This window comes from Mustela erminea, chromosome 11 (assembly GCF_009829155.1).
Source record: "Mustela erminea isolate mMusErm1 chromosome 11, mMusErm1.Pri, whole genome shotgun sequence".
Taxonomy (NCBI): domain Eukaryota; kingdom Metazoa; phylum Chordata; class Mammalia; order Carnivora; family Mustelidae; genus Mustela; species Mustela erminea.
This window is the reverse complement of record NC_045624.1, coordinates 18,618,019-18,635,288: the sequence shown is the minus strand read 5'-3', so window position 1 is coordinate 18,635,288 and position 17,270 is coordinate 18,618,019. Positions and strand designations below refer to the sequence as shown.

Sequence of the window (17,270 nt, the reverse complement as noted above, 5' to 3'; positions counted from 1 at the left end):
GCTCATAAGTCTGTGACTAACGGGGGAAAGATACAACACGTGATCATTTAAATAACAAATGGTAGCACAGAAATGAAAGAAGGTCTTTGCCTCCTGCACCCACTGGAAGTATTTTTTTTACCATAAATATATTATCAATTAGGTAATTAGATCCTAGAAAAGCAAACATAAATAAGACACATTCACTTTTTGCTTCAGTTCCTCCATTCTTAATCTCTTTTGTCCTTCCTAGTGATGAATTTTTTCCTTTTTTAGCCACCCCAATTTATTAAAAAAAAAAAAAATCCCTTCCATTTGTCCTCCTCCCCTTCAGAGGAGACAAAAGAGAGCTTCCTTCCAAAAGCAGCAGGGAAAAGGCTTGGCATGCTTGCCGCACAGCCGCTAGCTCTAAGAGGCTTCTTCGGGCTGGGTGTTAGGCCTCCGAGAGTGGGCTGTATTTCCAGAGCTGGTCACCCACAGGTACGCCTGCACAAGGTCTAATGTGAATGATGTCCAGTATGTCCCCCATCCTTGGCCATCATAACTCTGTAGGTCAGGGAACAGTCTGAGGCAGCATTCTGGTTTTCGGAATCAATTGATTTCACTAGTCCAAACTTAAAATTTCTAGGGAAATCTGGACTAAAAAGAACGAGGTATTATTCAGGGACAGAAGAACCACTGCTTCTGAAATAGGAAGCAAAATTGAAGAGAACCCACCTGACATGTTTCTTACGTAAGCCTGATCCTTATATAGAAACGCACCAGAACTGCTTCAGGGAAAGTTCTGGATTGTTCAGCGGATGGGAAGGAGTGACAAAATAGATGACTTGCTAAATAGATAAATGACCGTGCCAAAAGCTAGGACTGCTGGCAAAGCATAGCAGGGAGTATAAAAATGTATTTCAGAAAAAGAAAGAATGATCAAAGAGTCACCATGAAACACCATTGTTTGGAGTAACTGACTTAGATAAAAAGGAAAGGACACCTCTATCCTAAGAAAATTCAGAATTCAGGGTGCCTGGGTGGCTCAGTCAGTTAAGTGTCTGACTTCAGCTCAGGTCATGATTCCGGGGTCCTGGGAGTAAGCCCCATGAGGATCTCCCTGCTCACAAGGACCCTGCTTCTCCCTCTCCCTCTGCCTGCTGCTCTGCCTGTTTGTGCTCTCTCTCTTTCTCTCTCTCTCTCTGTCAAATAAATAAATCTTTTTTAAAAAATTCAAATTCGATGCTATGAAGACAGTAGAGACTTTAGCATGTGAAAATCACCTCTGCTTCCAGAAGCCAGTCGGTTTCATAAATAGGTAAGTGATTTATTGAACAAACACTTAGAAGGGTGACCACTGTGTGCAAAGCACTGGGGTCAAGGCTGGTTAGCTTGTGTAGGTTTACAAATAATTCCAGAGCATGAATAAAACGTAGGATGGTGGTACAGAGAAATTGAAAAGCCCGAGGACAGAGCTAGCTGGCATTGAGGTTCCAACTTGGAACCACAGCCCGAGAGTGTTTGACACCTTCAATCCGTCCCCACCATTAGGCTTGATAGCAGCACAATCCTGCAGGCATTTAGGGAGAGGGAAGAGTTCGGGCAAGGGTCTTCTGGCCCAGCTCCCTCTGCTTCTATAAGCCCCTTAAATTCTTAATGTCACAAGCCTAATCTGCATTCCTATTTTTATATTTAAAAAATGTCAGCCAGGTAACAACATTGAAGGATCTCGAAATTATTTACAGAACCTAATAACCCACCGTTCTGGGAGTTAGGAAGATACGATTACCACGATTTTTTAAATACGAAAACTGAAGATTGGAAATTAAATAAATGTATCCCAGGTTCAAGCAGACATCATTATGTGGTGTCTATCATTTCTCTGTACAAATAGCAAGAGGAGTCAGAAATAATGATTGTACCAAAATGTGATCTTCTAAAATGTTTTCAAGTGAGAAAATCTCATGGGATCATTCTTCATTGTCTTTTTTCCATCTTCTAAAAAGTTTGGATTCACAGTTAACCTTTCTTTTCTTGCCGCAATAACCAGCTTTTCCTTTTCAATTTATCACTTTGATGACAGCTGATACCAGTCTAAGCTAACATTGTAACAATTTTAGATAATGTTACAGATGCACAAGGGCATCCTCCTATGAATCAATTAAAGAAGTCACAGTAAGTTGCCATTGAAAGTGTAGCAGCTGCATCCTTGAAAACATGCTCTTCTGGGTCTGAATGAGTCCAATTTCAACTAATTTTAAGACTTAAACACATTTCAGTCTGGTTAATATTAGGATGTGAAACCACTTGAGACATCCTAATGTCCTAGGCTGATTGCTTCTCCATGACAGTACACTGGCTTCCCTTGAAAGATACTGGTTATTTGATATGCCAGGGATTTTATGTCTGTGGAAAAGAGAGGACCCCCAAGGCTTGGCTGCCACATGGCAGACTCATGAAATTAAAGTGACTTCTAAAGGCAACACCATTTATAGGGATGTGCTTGGGCTGTAGGGATTGACCAGAATTCCTTTAGACTGCACTTCTGCAGGATTCCTGAACAGCCCAGGAAACCAGCTAGCATGAACTACTTTCATATACCCACTCTGTCCCCAGAATATACTCAAGAAACTAAGGGAAAAGTTACAGTTGTAAATGGCAAGCTGTGCCTTCTCTCTCCTGATTTTCATCAATCTGTTATTATGTGAGTTATTTGTACTGGCACATTGGTCAATTAAAATATTTGTTCTGTTTAATAAAAAAGCATCGATCGAGCTCCTGTATGCCTCCCAACAGATATGGACAGATATAGATATATAGATAATCTCTGCTGTGAAGGAGCTAATGATCTCTAGGAAGACATACTGATAAACAGATGTCAATGGTATATGGTAACTACTGTAATAGAATTATGGGGAGGGCGGTGAACAGAGGAGCCAATGACCCAGTCTGGAGAATCAGGAAACACTTTCTGAGCCAGAAAGCATGAATAGTTTAGAAAGAGGATTAAGAAACATCCAAGGGACAGAATCCTGAAACAGCAGGATATGTTTAGGGAATCTGCTTTAAGAAGGTGTCAGATTAATGGGCCAGGATGGGAAAGGAGAGAAGTTGGAGAGGAAGGAGAAAATGGGAGTTAGGGAAATGGTGAAAAACTGAAGTGTTGGACAGAGACCAAAAATAATGGAAAGCCTTGCTCAGGAGCTTGGACGTCAACACATAAGCAATGGGAAACACTGATGTTATTTTTACAAGAAATTGACAAAGTCTCATTTGTGTTTTTGAGGAATAACTGCTTCTCTAACTCATTTAATGAGCTAAACATGGAGGATTGAATCAAGGTAGGGGCCAGGCGTGAGGCCTCCTCCTATAGTAGTAGTTCATGGCAGAGATGCGGACAGAACCAAGAAAGTCACAGCAGGTACAGAAAAGACAAAAGATATGAAGAGATGTTTAGGAAATGAAATTGGCAGAAATTAGTCTTTGCCGGGGAGAGTGAGAGAGAAAAGAGGCTCAAAAATTACTTTCAAGCTTGCAGCTGAGATTTCTAGATTGCTACACCACTGATGCAGAGGGAATTCAGGATAAAGAGCAGATGCTGAAGATAGATAATGAGTTTTGTTTGGAACACATTGCATTTGAGATGCCTGTGGGATATATAGGTAAGGCTAGCTTGCACAGTTGCTCAAATGAAGTTAGGAGTCCTCAATCCCTAGATAATAGCAAAAGCCATGAAAATGGATGAGCTCACTCATGGAGAACATAGAGAATGATAAGTAAGGGAGACCAACAGAGAAAAAAGTCCTGGGAACCCCAGCACTTAGGGGTGGGCTAAAGGAAGAGGATCCAGGGAAGGAAATGATGAAAACAATGTCAGATATCGGACACCCAGAGGAGCAGGGTGCCATCTAAGCCAAAAGAAAATGGAATTTTAAGAGGAAAGTGGCCAATCAATGTTGAACATAGCAGAGGGCCTTTCTGAGGTTAGAACCGTAAAGCACCCAATGTTTTGGCAATTAAGAGATCATTGGTGATGATGAGATAATGCTGTACTAAGGAGGTAGAGGCAGAAGGATTATGGCATATAGAAGAGTTAATAGGCAAGACCACAGAGAGAGCAAGTGTTGATGATTCCTTTGAATTCTTAATGAGAATCTGACGTTCTTAAGAGAGGAGTGACAAGGGGTGCCTGGGTGGCTCAGTGGGTTAAAGCCTCTGCCTTCGGCTCAGGTCTTGATCTCAGGGTCCTGGGATGGAGCCCAACATCAGGCTCTCTGCTTGGCAGGGAGCTTGCTTCCCCCTCTCTCTCTGCCTGCCTCTCTGCCTACTTGTGATCTATCTCTCTATCTCTGTCAAATAAATAAATAAAATCTTTAAAAAAGGTAAAAAAAAAAAAAAAAGAGGAGTGACAAGAGAGTAGGAAGGACAAAGCAACATGAGTTGGGAAAAGTTGCTGAGAAGGGGAAAAGGAGCTAGCCAAACACTAGGGAAAGATGGACAAGTGACATTGAAGACATTTTTGAGATTAAAATCCAGAAAGTTTTAGGGGCAACAATCCATACTTTCGTTTTTCTGTCAAAAGATGAGTTGCAGAATTAGCCAGGGTTAAATCAAGTTGCCACAGAAGAATCTATATTAAAGGTCATTGGGCAGATGGGGACACGTGGCCTCCTCTTGCTACGAGCAAGGCTGGAAATGCAAACATTCAGCTTTCTGGAGTCTATAGCTGTGTGAGCAAGGGAGAATTGGAAATGTGTCTTGGTTTACCTAACAGGGAGTGCCTGCCCTGGAGAGCAAGCTTCAGCATCCTCCTATAAACTGATCAATTTAGTACAGAAAGCCACAGTTCTACTGCCACGATTAGTTAGCTGAGAGTCTCCAAGATGCCTGCTTTTATACAGTGGCTATAGGAGGAGCAGGATATTATGAATGATTTGATGGGACCCTTCCCTAGTATTAGCAGAACAACTCAAAGTGTATATCTTAATAAAATGATCTAGTTCTAATATTTTTTAGAAGATTTTTATTTATTTGTTTGACAGAGAAATTGCAGGTAGGCAAAGAGGTAGGCAGAAAGAGAGGGGGAAGCAGGATTCTGCTGAGCAGAGAGCCTGATGTGGGGCTCGATCCCAGGACCCCGAGATCATGACCTGAGCCGAAGGCAGGGGCTAAACCTACTGAGCCACCCAGGCACCCCAAGTACTGATATTTTTAAAGTCCAATATATGTGGGCTTTGCTGATATGAAGAGCAATCCATAAGATAAACCACCACATGGCCTCTAAAAGGATGTATCAGGTGTGTGTCCAGTAACCTCCTATCTTAACTGTATCCCCAGCCTCTTCTGTCAGCTTTGCTTTTTTGTAGGTTTCCATTTGACATTTAAGAGAGAGTTCACTGTTTTGTGTTGTATCTGTTTGCCATGCTCAGCATTTTTTTGCTCTGTATATTCCTTTTTGTTAAGAAAACTCTGTAAGTTTCAGGGAGCCCTCAGGAACTCACAGGAGTTCTATAGAACTCTGGGCTTGAGACTTCATGTCGCTTTACTAAAGTTACATTTTTGTTGTAAATGACAGTCCAGTGAAATGTGTAACGTGCTGCTTTTCTAAACCCCTTTTACCTCACTCATTCCAAGTTTTATCTTGACTGTTTATCTTCCATTAATTTCATCTACTTGGATTTTTCTTCTTGGTGGAATTTGTCCAAAATGTCTTTGATAGAGTTAGGAGATTGATATAACTTTGGACCTTAAGCCACAAGTCTGATCTCTTTGGGGTCTGATTTCTGCCCCCATCGTGGCACGTAAAGAGCTCTCAATCGACGGTCAGTGTCACTCAGCAGCAGAGTCCAAGGGCTCAAAGCCCTAACATGCTTTGAAATATTAGACTAGTGTTCCTTATAGTTGCTTTCATGTGGCCTGCTGGATGAAAACATTACGAAGGTGGTGATCTCATCTTGCAGTCCTACAGGCTGGGCAGTGTTCACCATGGAGAGGGGCTGCCGTGCCGTAGCCACTCTCCTGTGGGTGGAGTTAGTGAGCCTCTTGAGTGATGCCAAGGCTGGTAGGAATTTGAAATCTACATCGTTACATTTCATTCTTCCTTACAGATCCGTTCCCTTGGCCCAAATTTGTTTTTTTGTTTAATCTTTGCCATAATACCTGAATTTATTCAAGTCTGGTTTCCCAGAGAACTTGGCCCTATGAGGCTGGGCTGTCTTTCTGGGCCCTTCTCTGGGCATAGCAAAGTCCAAAAACAGATGCAGTTCTGACAGCCTGTGGCTGTAGACCCTGCCACAGCCACCTGTGACTCTCTACCCTATAAGGGGAACCCCTCCTGAGCCTGTCAGTGATGCTTTGCCAGATCTCACAGGCCCCAAGTGCCCTTCCTCCAAAAGACACTGCATCCTCTGACAGAAGGATTTTCAGGTGGAAAAGCAAAAAATACTGATAATGGAATCTCAAGGGAATTATCTTTTAAGTAGCTTGTCACGATAGTTAAGCTTTAAACTCTTAACCTGGCCAAATCACATGCTAAAGAATAATAACAATTGCTTATTATTTATATTAATATTAAGTGAGGTTGATATGCTATTATTATATGTTTTATCCACATTAACCCATTTAATGCTCCCCAAAACCCCATGTTGTAGGTGGTATTATCTCCATTTTACAGTGAGAAACTGAGGCAGACATAATTTAAGTATTTAGCTCTTGGTCACATAATAAGTGAGTAGTGGAAACAGGATTCAAAACCTGTCTTGGAAACTCTCAAATACTAAAAGAACTTTTGAATGAAATTGCCAAATTCGTTGTTGGTGATCTTTGAGAAGTTGTGGGGAACTGGATATGCAACAGAAGTCTAGATATAAATATAGTTTGCATTTTTGCTGTTCAATATTTTCCTAAAAAAAGTGTCCAAGTACCATAAATAATTTATTAATTACTTGATAGAGATACAGAAGGTAACTCTACCAAATTTTCCAAAAAGACCTTTTGGGGCTTTTAGCTGACTGTAGGCTGTATATGAAATAAAGCAGAATACAGCACACTTTTCCTACCCCCGACCCAAGAAGATTTCATCTTCTTGGCATAGCAGATGGCTTCAGCATAGCATCTAGAACAAGGGAACTAATCATTCTCTGTAGACAGGACAGATCTACTCTATGGTATTTTTTTTTAAGATTTTATTTATTTATTTGAGAGACAGATCACAAGTAGGCAGAGAGCTAGGCAGAGAGAGAGAGAGAGAGAGAGGAAGCAGGCTCCCAGGGAGCCCGATGCAGGGCTCGATCCCAGGACCCTGAGACCATGACCTGAGCCGAAGGCAGACGCTCAACCCAGTGAGGCACCCAGGCGCCCCTACTCTATGGTATTTATTATGTTTGGTCCCGAGTGCCACATTTCAAATGTTGTCCAGAACAATTGGAATGGTTTTGTTGGCAAATTAAGAGAATTAAGAAACAATTCACTCTGATTATATGAAGAATAGCTGAAACACTGGGGTTAGTTAGCCTAGAAAAGGGAAGACTTGAAGGAAGCCAAAGATGTGGTGTCTTGAATACTTGAAGTGCCAACACATATGAGAATGGTTGCCAAGTTCTAGAATCAGAGCCCATGATTAGAAGTTAATGGCAACAGATGTCAGTAGATCGAGATGGAGTAGGCTGCCTTAAAAGGTACTGAGTTTTCGTTCACACCCATCGGAGTACGTAAGCAGACGCCCAGCAATCACTAGAACATGTGCAAGAGACACAAGCCTCGACCACGTGGTTGGGCCGGATGCCTGCTCAGGCCATTTCCAACGCCAAGGTTCTGCTCTAGTAATCTGTGAATGGGTTGAAGACAGCCAGTGTTGAATCAAGTACAGAAACAGCCTGTTGTGTCTTGGATGTTGACTGCTGCCCACACCAGCATTAGTCAAATTGGTAAAAACATGATGAACAGCAAAGTAAGATGTCATTTCCCGCAGATCTCCAGGCACACAGTGCCGTGACTGGTGTTTTCTTCTTTCAGTGCTGTCTCCGGCTCAGGAGAGCCACGTGACCATGGATCTGCCCCCCGTGTCAGAGCAGATCATGCAGACGCTGAGTGAACTTGCCAGATCTTTCCAGGATATGGCTGACCGCTGCTTGCTGGTGCTGCATCTGGAAGTCAGGTATGACGCAGGCAAGCCCAAGACCGCAGCTGAAGTGCGCCGCGCGTCACCTATCGCTTGCATCTTTCTGGAGCATATCACTGTCACTTTTGGTTCTTACTACTGATGTCCTTTTTAATTTTTTTACACTGAATGTGATTTCTAGTGTTAATCACTGTAAAAGTTTTAAGCACACGCTGTATCGTAAATATGGTGATTCAGAGTCTGCGTGGCCTGTGACATCAGAATGTTCTGGATTTGAATGTCTCTACCAGCTAGTTAGGCCATCTTAAAGTCAGTTAATGCACCTTTCTTAATCCTGCTTTCTCATCATAAAAGTAAAACAATAATTCCTAGCCTACAAACTTTGTAAATGAAATAATAATTAGTACAATACCTGCCACAAAATAAATGCTCAGAATGTGGTAGCTTTGTGATTATGGTGACTTTATTGTCACTGACTTTTTCACGAATGTGCTCTGCTAATCGGTAAGGGAGTATACAGATGCAAGAGCCGTCCTTCAAGAACTTGAGACCTAAGAAGAGGTTACGTTAAATCATAATTCAGGATAAGCATTTCAAAGATACCGTAATTTTGGATTCTTGTTCCTTCCCTTGCGGTGTAGAACGTTCTTAGTGTTAGTGGGCTCTCTTATCACACCTGTGGAAATGGTAGAAAGAAAAGACTGTCTTCAATCATTTGTTCATTCAATAAACATTTACTAAGTGCCCTCTGTGCCAGGCGGTGTGCTAGGAATTGGGATATAGCAAAGAAAAAAAATCACTCAAGAGCCCTGCTCTCATGGAGCTACATTCTAATGGGGGGAACAGCCTAGGAACGAACAAAGAAAGATAATTTCACGTAAGTGCAACTAACAAAATACCATAATGGAATCAAGCAGTGCTGATACAACTACAAAGTGAGCCATATGTTTGAACCACATAGATCATTGAAATTTTCTAAGAGTCACATTTGAAAAAGTAGAAGGAAACACATAAATTATGATATATTTTGTCTAACCCAGTGTATCCAAAATATTATCGTTTCAGCATATAACTAATGTCAGAATTATGGATGAGCTAGTTTACATTTTTCTGTGTACGAAGTCTTTCCAAATCTGCATGTTTTACACTTAGAGCACATTGAAATTCAGATTGGTCACATCTCAAGTGCTCGATAGCCGCACGTGGCTAGTTTTCATTCTGGACATGGCAGAGCGTAGCTGGGCTTGACTACAAAGAGGTATTGGCTTTTTTGTTTTTTAGATAGTGTGGCCAAAGAAAATGTGATATAGTAACAAGAATGAATCACGTGTGTAAAGACCTAGGAGAAGGGAAGCTCAGATCAAGAGGTCCCAAGATAATCAAGCTTGGCAGTGTTGAGGAGTGAAGGGTCAGGGTGTGTAGAACACTGGGAACAAGGAAGTGAGGAGGAATGTGAGACTATCAGAAGAGGCAGCTGGGGCCTGACCACGTGTGGTCGTGAAGCCTGGCACGTCATCCTGCCATGTAGACCAGGTGAGTAGCTCAGATTTCATTCTAAGGGCATCATGAAGACATAGAAAGGTTCTAAGCAAGGGAGAGAGCTTCATTCATTCCTTTTTTCATTCATTCATTTTTATTTTTAAAAGGGCACTTCAGCTATCATTTGGAAAAGGGATTATAGGAAGGAGTAGGATTGGAAGCCTAGCGTGCGTTGAGACCAGTTATGAGATCCAGAGCAGCAGAGAGGAGGTATGAAAAGGGTTGGTTTGAGATCTGTTCCAAAGGCAGAGCTGATGAAATGTGTTGATCACCTGGGTGGGGTGCAGGGGCTGGTGGCAGCAAAAGAAAGGACTTGAGGAAAACCAGTAGCTTTGGACCCAGTGTAACTCTGTGGGTGCCAGGGCCATTAACAGAGGTGAGAAAGCCTGATGGAGGAGAAGGGTTGTAGGAGGGGTGAAAATCAAGACTTCCATCTGGGAGATGGTTAGTTAGAGGCACCTACTAGACCTCTAGGTAGCCATATCAGACCCCTGGTGGATACGGCCTTTTGGAACTTCAGGATCAGAAAATTCGAGATCAGAAAGTGTACAGTAACACATCTTCTGTATTACCATGAGACATTATTAAAGTTCATAGAGCATTTTCTTGTTTCATTTGGAGTCTTTACTAGGTTGAGGTTTTAAAAACATAAATAGGATTTTGGTTCATATGTCTGGGCTCCAGTTAGAAATTGGATATCTTTCAGGTGTGCTTAGGCAAAGCATAATTGATCATGTGTTCTGGATGTCATTTCTTGTGTATTCCTTGTGCTCTGTTCATTCTTCATTATCTTGTCCAATGACTTACTTCTTAATTATGCCACACCTTGCGAGTGGAGTAAGAGAAGCAGCATTGCAGGTTTGAAATGTTTTACTCGACCTCATTTCTGATCATATTCCTTACATGCAGCTCTCCAGGAAGAAAGGCCCTTCCTCCATGTTTTCTGATTTGTTTTACAATAATTTTTAGATTTGTTTTCTGTTTACTTACAAGCTGACAGTGAAATAAATCAGGTGGTTTCTATGAATAGATAAATGTAATAGACAGGAACAAAACCAAAAATCAGTAACATTCTGAAGCCTCGTTACCCGGGTTGCACAGAAAAGCAAGGGAACATCAAATTAGTTACTATCACAGCTCCTGGAATTTATGCTATCGGTTGTGTTGGGAACACAAAGTGTTCCATGTTCAGAACTAGCCACTTGTAGTGTAGTTAATTCCCAGTGGGAGATTTTTCAACATGTTTGAGTTAGTCTTTTAAATCCTTAACCTCTATTCTACCCTCTTTATTTTCATACGTCATGATGGTACTATTCTTAATGCTGAACATACCTTAGTCGTTATTTATTAACTTGACAAGAAACCATTCATCGTGATGACACCCATTGCTGAATCTCCTTCAGCAATCGCTGAAAAACAGAAAAGGGTCATCGTACGAATGAATAACAAAAGCACTGAGTTTGAGAGTCCTGGATGCAGAATTTCCTTCCCTTGATTTTTGCTAAAAGCACTAAACATGTTTATTGTTTCTAAATTAAAGTCTCCTACCTTCTAATATCACATGGTTTCAACATTCAGGTTGCTTTGTTATGAATATGTTCCATACTGCCTTTTTCCTTTTGAAGTATGACAAGTAAAACGAGGCAGAGAGTACTGTGGATGGCTCCAGAAATGAATATTGACAGATTTCATTCATTCTCTGTCACAATAACAAGCACGTGTGTGTGTGTGTGTGTGTGTGTGTGTGTGTGTGTGTGTGTTCATACGGTTGATAATACAAAATGAACAGTGCATCGCTAGCACATCCGTACACTACTGTGGCAATGCTGAAGTAAGGAGGGTGCTGGGCTCCCCCGTATCCACAGTGGATGATGATGACTCCTAGAAGGAGGGAGTCAGCTGTGCCGTTTTTATTCCTCTGGCCCCAGAACCTGGAACAGTCCTGCCCCCATAGTAAGTGCTCAATAAAAATCTGAATGCTTCTGGAGAATGAGCTGGTTTGAAATCAAACCCAGACAAAAGAAGTACTGTTTGTCCAAACAAAACCTGTTGCTCTTTAAAGGAAATGAAGTCGTTTGAAGGCTCTGTTTTCACCCAGCAGTCCGCTGTGTGTGCGCCAAGAGTTCCAGAGGCTGTACAGGCAGCATCATCCTTATCACCATAATCTCCTAATGTTCGTTTTGTTCCCATCTGACCATAACACAGAGTTAGAAGCCCCCTGTCCCTCGGGGGCTGGTGCAATGAAGAAGTGGCTGGTTAGGTACTGCCTCTGGTACTTCTACCCGTGAAGCCACTGGAGAGCACAGATAGAATAGACAAAGAAATTAATGGGGAAAAAATAGTGAGAAACGCTAGCAAGAACAACTTCAGATGCCAAAAATTTATCTTATTCACCAAAATACCTCCATATTTGCAGCCCGTATTTTTCTGTAACGTCGTTAAAGTACAAACCAGAAGGTGTTCTCAAATCTAGTAGGTTCCATGTTGAAGGACCCATCCAAAGAGCATTTGACATTTAGGTCACATTTAACCAAAAAGGAGCCCCTTTCCACAGTTTGAAGCATAAGGCAAATGACACTCCCAAGAGCTGAAAGGAATGGTGAGGCCATTAAAAATTGTTGAGGCTTTTTTTCCCCCTATTTGAACTTTAGAAGAAGAAAATTAAGTTGCCATTTGAGTCCAAGATGCCAGGAATGTCACCTTTATCAGCTGATTTCTCTTCCCATCAGGAGGGCTCTAAGTGGGTTCCACAGTGAGCCCCTGTTACCATTGGGATCCGAAGTGTGTACTTTCTGAAAATTACCCATCCTGCTGCGTAATCAGCAATATTTGTAGAAACCCTTAATGCCAAGTCATCTTAAGGTCAGCAACAGCATGCCAGACTCTGATGAAAAGAAACACTTTTTGAATTTGAAATTTGCCAGTGGCTACTTTAATATCTTTTTTCATCTCTAACCATTTGGGGAGAGGAAGACAGTACCTTAAAGTAATCTTACTTCTCTTCCATGCCACTCACTTGAGGATCTGATACGCTCTCGCCTCCAGTTCCTGAGACTATCCCCAGTAGTCTCTCTGCTTTCAGTTGCTTCCATTCTTCACCATCAGTCCACCCTTTATACTGTGCTAGAGCAATCGTGCCAAAACTCAGATATGATTTTATCATTTTACCTCTCAAAATCCTCCTAAGGCCCCCTGTGGCTTCTCAAAGTCCAGAGTTCATAGATGGCCTCCAAAGCTGATAATGACTGGCCTCCTGCCCATCTCCCCAAGCGCACCTCATGCCTCTGTCTTCACATGTGATGTGTGTGTTCCAAAAGGAACCACTTGTCATTCCTGAAAACCGGCCTTCATTCATACCCTCATGCCTTTGTGCGAGGTCTTCCCATTGTCTGGAGTTACGTCATATGTAATTTACTATAAAAATACTTTAGCATTGATGGCGTGATTTTATTTTCAGCTAAGAGCTACTCAGTTTAATTTCAACCACAGTAGTAATCAGTTTCCCTTGTCATGAATCCCACTCCAGGATTGGTCAGCTTTCATGATATTAGAAAGGTCATATGCCAGAGGGGGCTGCAACCAGCGCAGTTACTGGTGTCTTGATTAACAGTTATACACCTTGCGAATGAGCACCGGAATGCCAGTATGAATTTTTTATTGGCAAAATTTGTCATTAATTGATGTCGCTGTTAGATGATCACCCATAATGAAAATGAGCTAGTAGTCAAGATCTTTAGATTTCCCCCACATAAGCAAGTTGTTAGAATATAACACAATCCTATACAAAACTTGGCTCAGAATGAATCAGGGCACCTGGGTGGCTCAGTCAGTTAAGCATCTGCCTTCAGGTCATGATCGCAGGGTCCTGGATCAAGACCCATGTTGGGCTCCCTGTTCAGCCAGGTGTCTTCTTCTCCCTCTCTGTCTACCCCTTCCCACTGCCCACTTGTGCACATGCTCTCTCTCAAGTACATAAGTAAAATCTTACCAAAAAAACATTAAAAATGGATCATTAGGGCGCCTGGGTGGCTCAGTGGGTTAAGCCGCTGCCTTCGGCTCAGGTCATGATCTCAGGGTCCTGGGATCGAGCCCTGCATCGGGCTCTCTACTCAGCGGGGAGCCTGCTTGTGATTTCTCTCTGTCAAATAAATAAATAAAATCTTTAAAAAAAAATTTTTTTAATGGATCATTAATTTAAATATAAAACCTAAAACTGTAAGACTTCCAGGAGAAAACTTAGGGAAAAAAAAAATCTTTGTGATGTTATTTAGGCCAAGATTTCGTACATATGACCCCAGAAACACCATCCAAAAAAGAAGAAATATGATAAACTGAAGTTCATCAAATTTAAAAACCATTCCTCAGAAGACATCACTAAGATGAAAAGACAAGCCAAAGAGGAGGAGAAAATATTTGCAAAATGTATATCTAATCAATAACTTGTATCCAGAACATATAAAGAAGTCTCAAATTTTATAATAAGGAAACAACCCAATAAAAATATTGGGCAAGAATTGTGAACACAAAGGTATATGGATGGCAAATAAACAGAAATGCTTGAAGCAGTGTGAAAGAAGCCAAACTCCAGAAGCCACATACTATATGATTCTATTTATAGGGCATTCTGGACAAGACTAAAGTATAGGAAGTGTCTGTAAATCAGTGGTTGCCAGATCCTTGGGGTATGGGTAGAGGTTGACTGCAAAGGGGCTCAAGGGAATTCTGGGGGAGATGATATGGTTCTACAACTTGATTATAGCAGTGATTATACCACTGCGTAGACTTGTCAAAGCTCATAGAACTATACACTGAGAAGGGTGCATTTTACTATTTATAAATTATTTCTCAATAAACCTTACTTTAAAAAAGAAAGATGGTAGTCAAGCCTGAAGACAGTTCATTAGCAATAATGCCCAAGGCTTTTGCAGCCTTTTGTTTAGGAATATTTCCTATTACCTGATACAGACTGTAAGGGTAACAGAGTTTTGACTCTGAACATCTTCCTGTCTACCTCACTGAGTTTATAGTCAGCCTGTTTGAACTGGGTCTGCCAATGGATGGAGGGTTTGGGGTTTTGGTTTTGTTTCTCTATAAATGCCTATATGTGTGGAAGAATTGTTTGGACTGAAACTTGCTTTTGTTACAGCTTCACACCCAGGTTATAGAGTAGCCAATCCTTACCCATCTCACACTTTTTTGGCAATTCCCAATAACTACCAAAAAGAACCTAAGAAGTGTACATGGTCAGAATGACTCAGGCAGTGTCAACATGGGAACGTCCTTCTTTAAGCTCATTCAGATCATCTTACGTACTTAAGTGTCACCCTGTGTTGTGAACCTTTCCTGACACCCCAGTGGCGGACTTCCATGGTTCTCACCAGAGGACCACGTGCTCCTGAGTGGTGACACACTGCCCTCTTTCGGTCTTTTCTTTATTTATTTCTTTCTTTTTTTTTTTTTTTTTTTTTTTTTTGGTCCACCCCATTAAGCTATGGAGTCTTTCGGGGCACAAACCATGTCTCACATTCCCAAGGCCCAGCACAATTTTATTTTTAAATAAATAAGTAAATTTATTGTGGTGTTTTACTGAAGTAATAGATTAATAATAGTCATAGTGATGGTAGCCAACACTTGCTGTGCCCTTGCACCGTGCCGGGCATCCAAGCCACATGCTCGATGTTCAGTATCTCCTTAGAGCCCCTTAGAGGTAAGTGTTGTGGTCATCCCAAGTGCCCAGATAAGGAAACTGAGACAGAGATGAAGTAACTCGCCTAAAGCCACGCAGCCAGCAGATGTTGGAATTGGAAACTGGAACCAAAATGGTCTCATTCCAGAGCCAACTCTTTCGAGCTCTGTGACCTCTGCCTCACCTTTCTGCTACAGCCGTGTCTGTTGAAAGATAGAATGCTTTTCACACTGGGCATATAATCCGGTCTTTGAAGGGGATGTTAGAGCTCATTTATTCCTCACCCCCGATGTTTGGACCAAGCAGGCGAGGCTCACGGAAGCTAACTTGCTCCAGATCCCTCCTTTCTTCGTTAGATGGCTTTCCAGTGAACAAGCAGAGGACGACGTAAATATTTACGGGCCACTGCTGCCCTGAATATTTGGGCGATCTGTCCCAAGATGATTGTTTTCATCAGGAAAATGTATTACTAACTGCCCTCTCCGTCTTTGCCTTTTTTTTCAGGGTTCACTGTTTCCACTATCTCATCCCCCTTGCAAAGGAGGGGAACTACGCCATCGTGGCTAATGTGGAAAGTATGGATTATGACCCTTTGGTGGTCAAGCTCAACAAAGACATCAGCGCCATTGAAGAGGCCATGAGTGCCAGCCTTCAGCAGCACAAGTTCCAATATATATTTGAAGGTCAGACCTTGCCTGTGTCCCTAGGATTTGGGGAGGAAGGAGGGGTGAAGGATTTTTTTTTTTTTTAATCTTTCCCTATTACTGAAGTTCACAACTTATAGTTGTTTGGGGTTTGTTTTGGTTCGGTTTTTCTCTTTTTGGATTAAAGCTGCAGTACCTAGTCTCTCTGCGGATGGCTAGGTAGACAACAGTCTGGCTGCCATCTGCTTCTGGTTGATAAGATTTCATCCAACATAAGGCAGATGGCGGCCTGGCTGCCTCCCTGACACGCCGCTCCTGAGAGTTGGGTAAATATGTAGAGTGGACCATGAGTTAGCTCAAGAGAAGCTCATAAAAGGAAAAGAAGCACACGTACAATGAGAAGACTCCAAAAAAAGATCTCATTGACTAAAATTATCGGTGGAAGGGGAAGTTTTCTCTCAAAGAATGTGCTGTTGTCTGAAAAGAAACTTCTGATCAGCAGAGATTTTAGGAAGGCTGGCTCCATTAATGCCATGGGGCAGGCTGGCAAGGAAGGGCACAAAAGACATTTCCGCATAAAGGCATTCACCTTCAACATCTTTATACATGCAGTGCCAACCGAGTAATTTTTCAGGCTGAATTTTTCTCGTGGGTGGGACTTTTAGGACTTCAAACTATATTCCCTCCTTTCTTGTTTTGGTTTATTTGTATATAGCCCTGGATCCTAGAAGAATCTATGATGTCTCTAGAATTAAAGCAATGTTATTCAAAACAGTTAAGAAAGTGCATTGTGCAGAGGACTGTAGAACCTGGAGATAAGAAAGAAAGGCTTGGCCACTGCTTGCTTTAGGAAACAGTTATGTCCCAGCAAACTTGGACCAAGAAACTGAAAATCCTATTTTCCCATTAAATTATGTCATAAAGATGGAGATATGTTCTGAAAGGAACTATTCCTAGAAGACTTCAGCCAGAAAGTGTTAGTGATTAAGAGGTTAAGTGTTCTCTCCGTAGCACTGAGAATTTGAGGGCCACAATAATCCTCTGGAGCTTAGAGCTATGGTGCCCATCTGAGAAGTCACTCCTCACTCACTACACTGTTTCCTCCTTGCTCTTGACCATGAGCAAGCCCCGTGTATCAATATTCACAATATTCCAAGCCCCGTGTATCAATATTCACAGTTCCCAGATTTTCCCTCTCATTTTGCCCAGACATTTCTTAACATCCAATCCTGATGAATAACAACATCTTCTTGAAATATGGGTATAATGCTCTAACATAGAATAGAGATGAAGAAATCATAAATTGGAGACCTTCTGTTTA

The 17,270-nt window shown here is 41.7% G+C and overlaps 1 protein-coding gene and 1 long non-coding RNA gene across 5 annotated transcripts in view; one reads left to right on the top strand and one right to left on the bottom strand.

Moving 5' to 3' along the window:
- EXOC4 (exocyst complex component 4) overlaps positions 1 to 17,270 on the top strand; it is a 725,477-nt gene that overhangs the window by 648,972 nt on the left and 59,235 nt on the right. For both annotated transcript variants that reach the window (XM_032304527.1, XM_032304528.1), the window contains exons 15-16: positions 7,975 to 8,116; positions 15,810 to 15,988. In XM_032304527.1, coding sequence (XP_032160418.1) covers positions 7,975 to 8,116; positions 15,810 to 15,988 — 321 coding nt within the window. The remainder of the gene's footprint in view (positions 1 to 7,974; positions 8,117 to 15,809; positions 15,989 to 17,270) is intronic.
- On the bottom strand, positions 8,528 to 13,642 carry LOC116568836. Of its 3 annotated transcripts, XR_004276758.1 has the most exons (4): positions 13,608 to 13,642; positions 11,168 to 11,912; positions 10,952 to 11,028; positions 8,528 to 8,756 (listed from the first exon to the last, which is right to left on the bottom strand). It is a non-coding gene; the product is annotated as an uncharacterized LOC116568836 (long non-coding RNA). The 3 variants fall into 3 exon arrangements; XR_004276756.1 differs by lacking the exon at positions 13,608 to 13,642 and having other exon boundaries at positions 11,168 to 12,820; XR_004276757.1 differs by lacking the exon at positions 13,608 to 13,642 and having other exon boundaries at positions 11,666 to 12,820.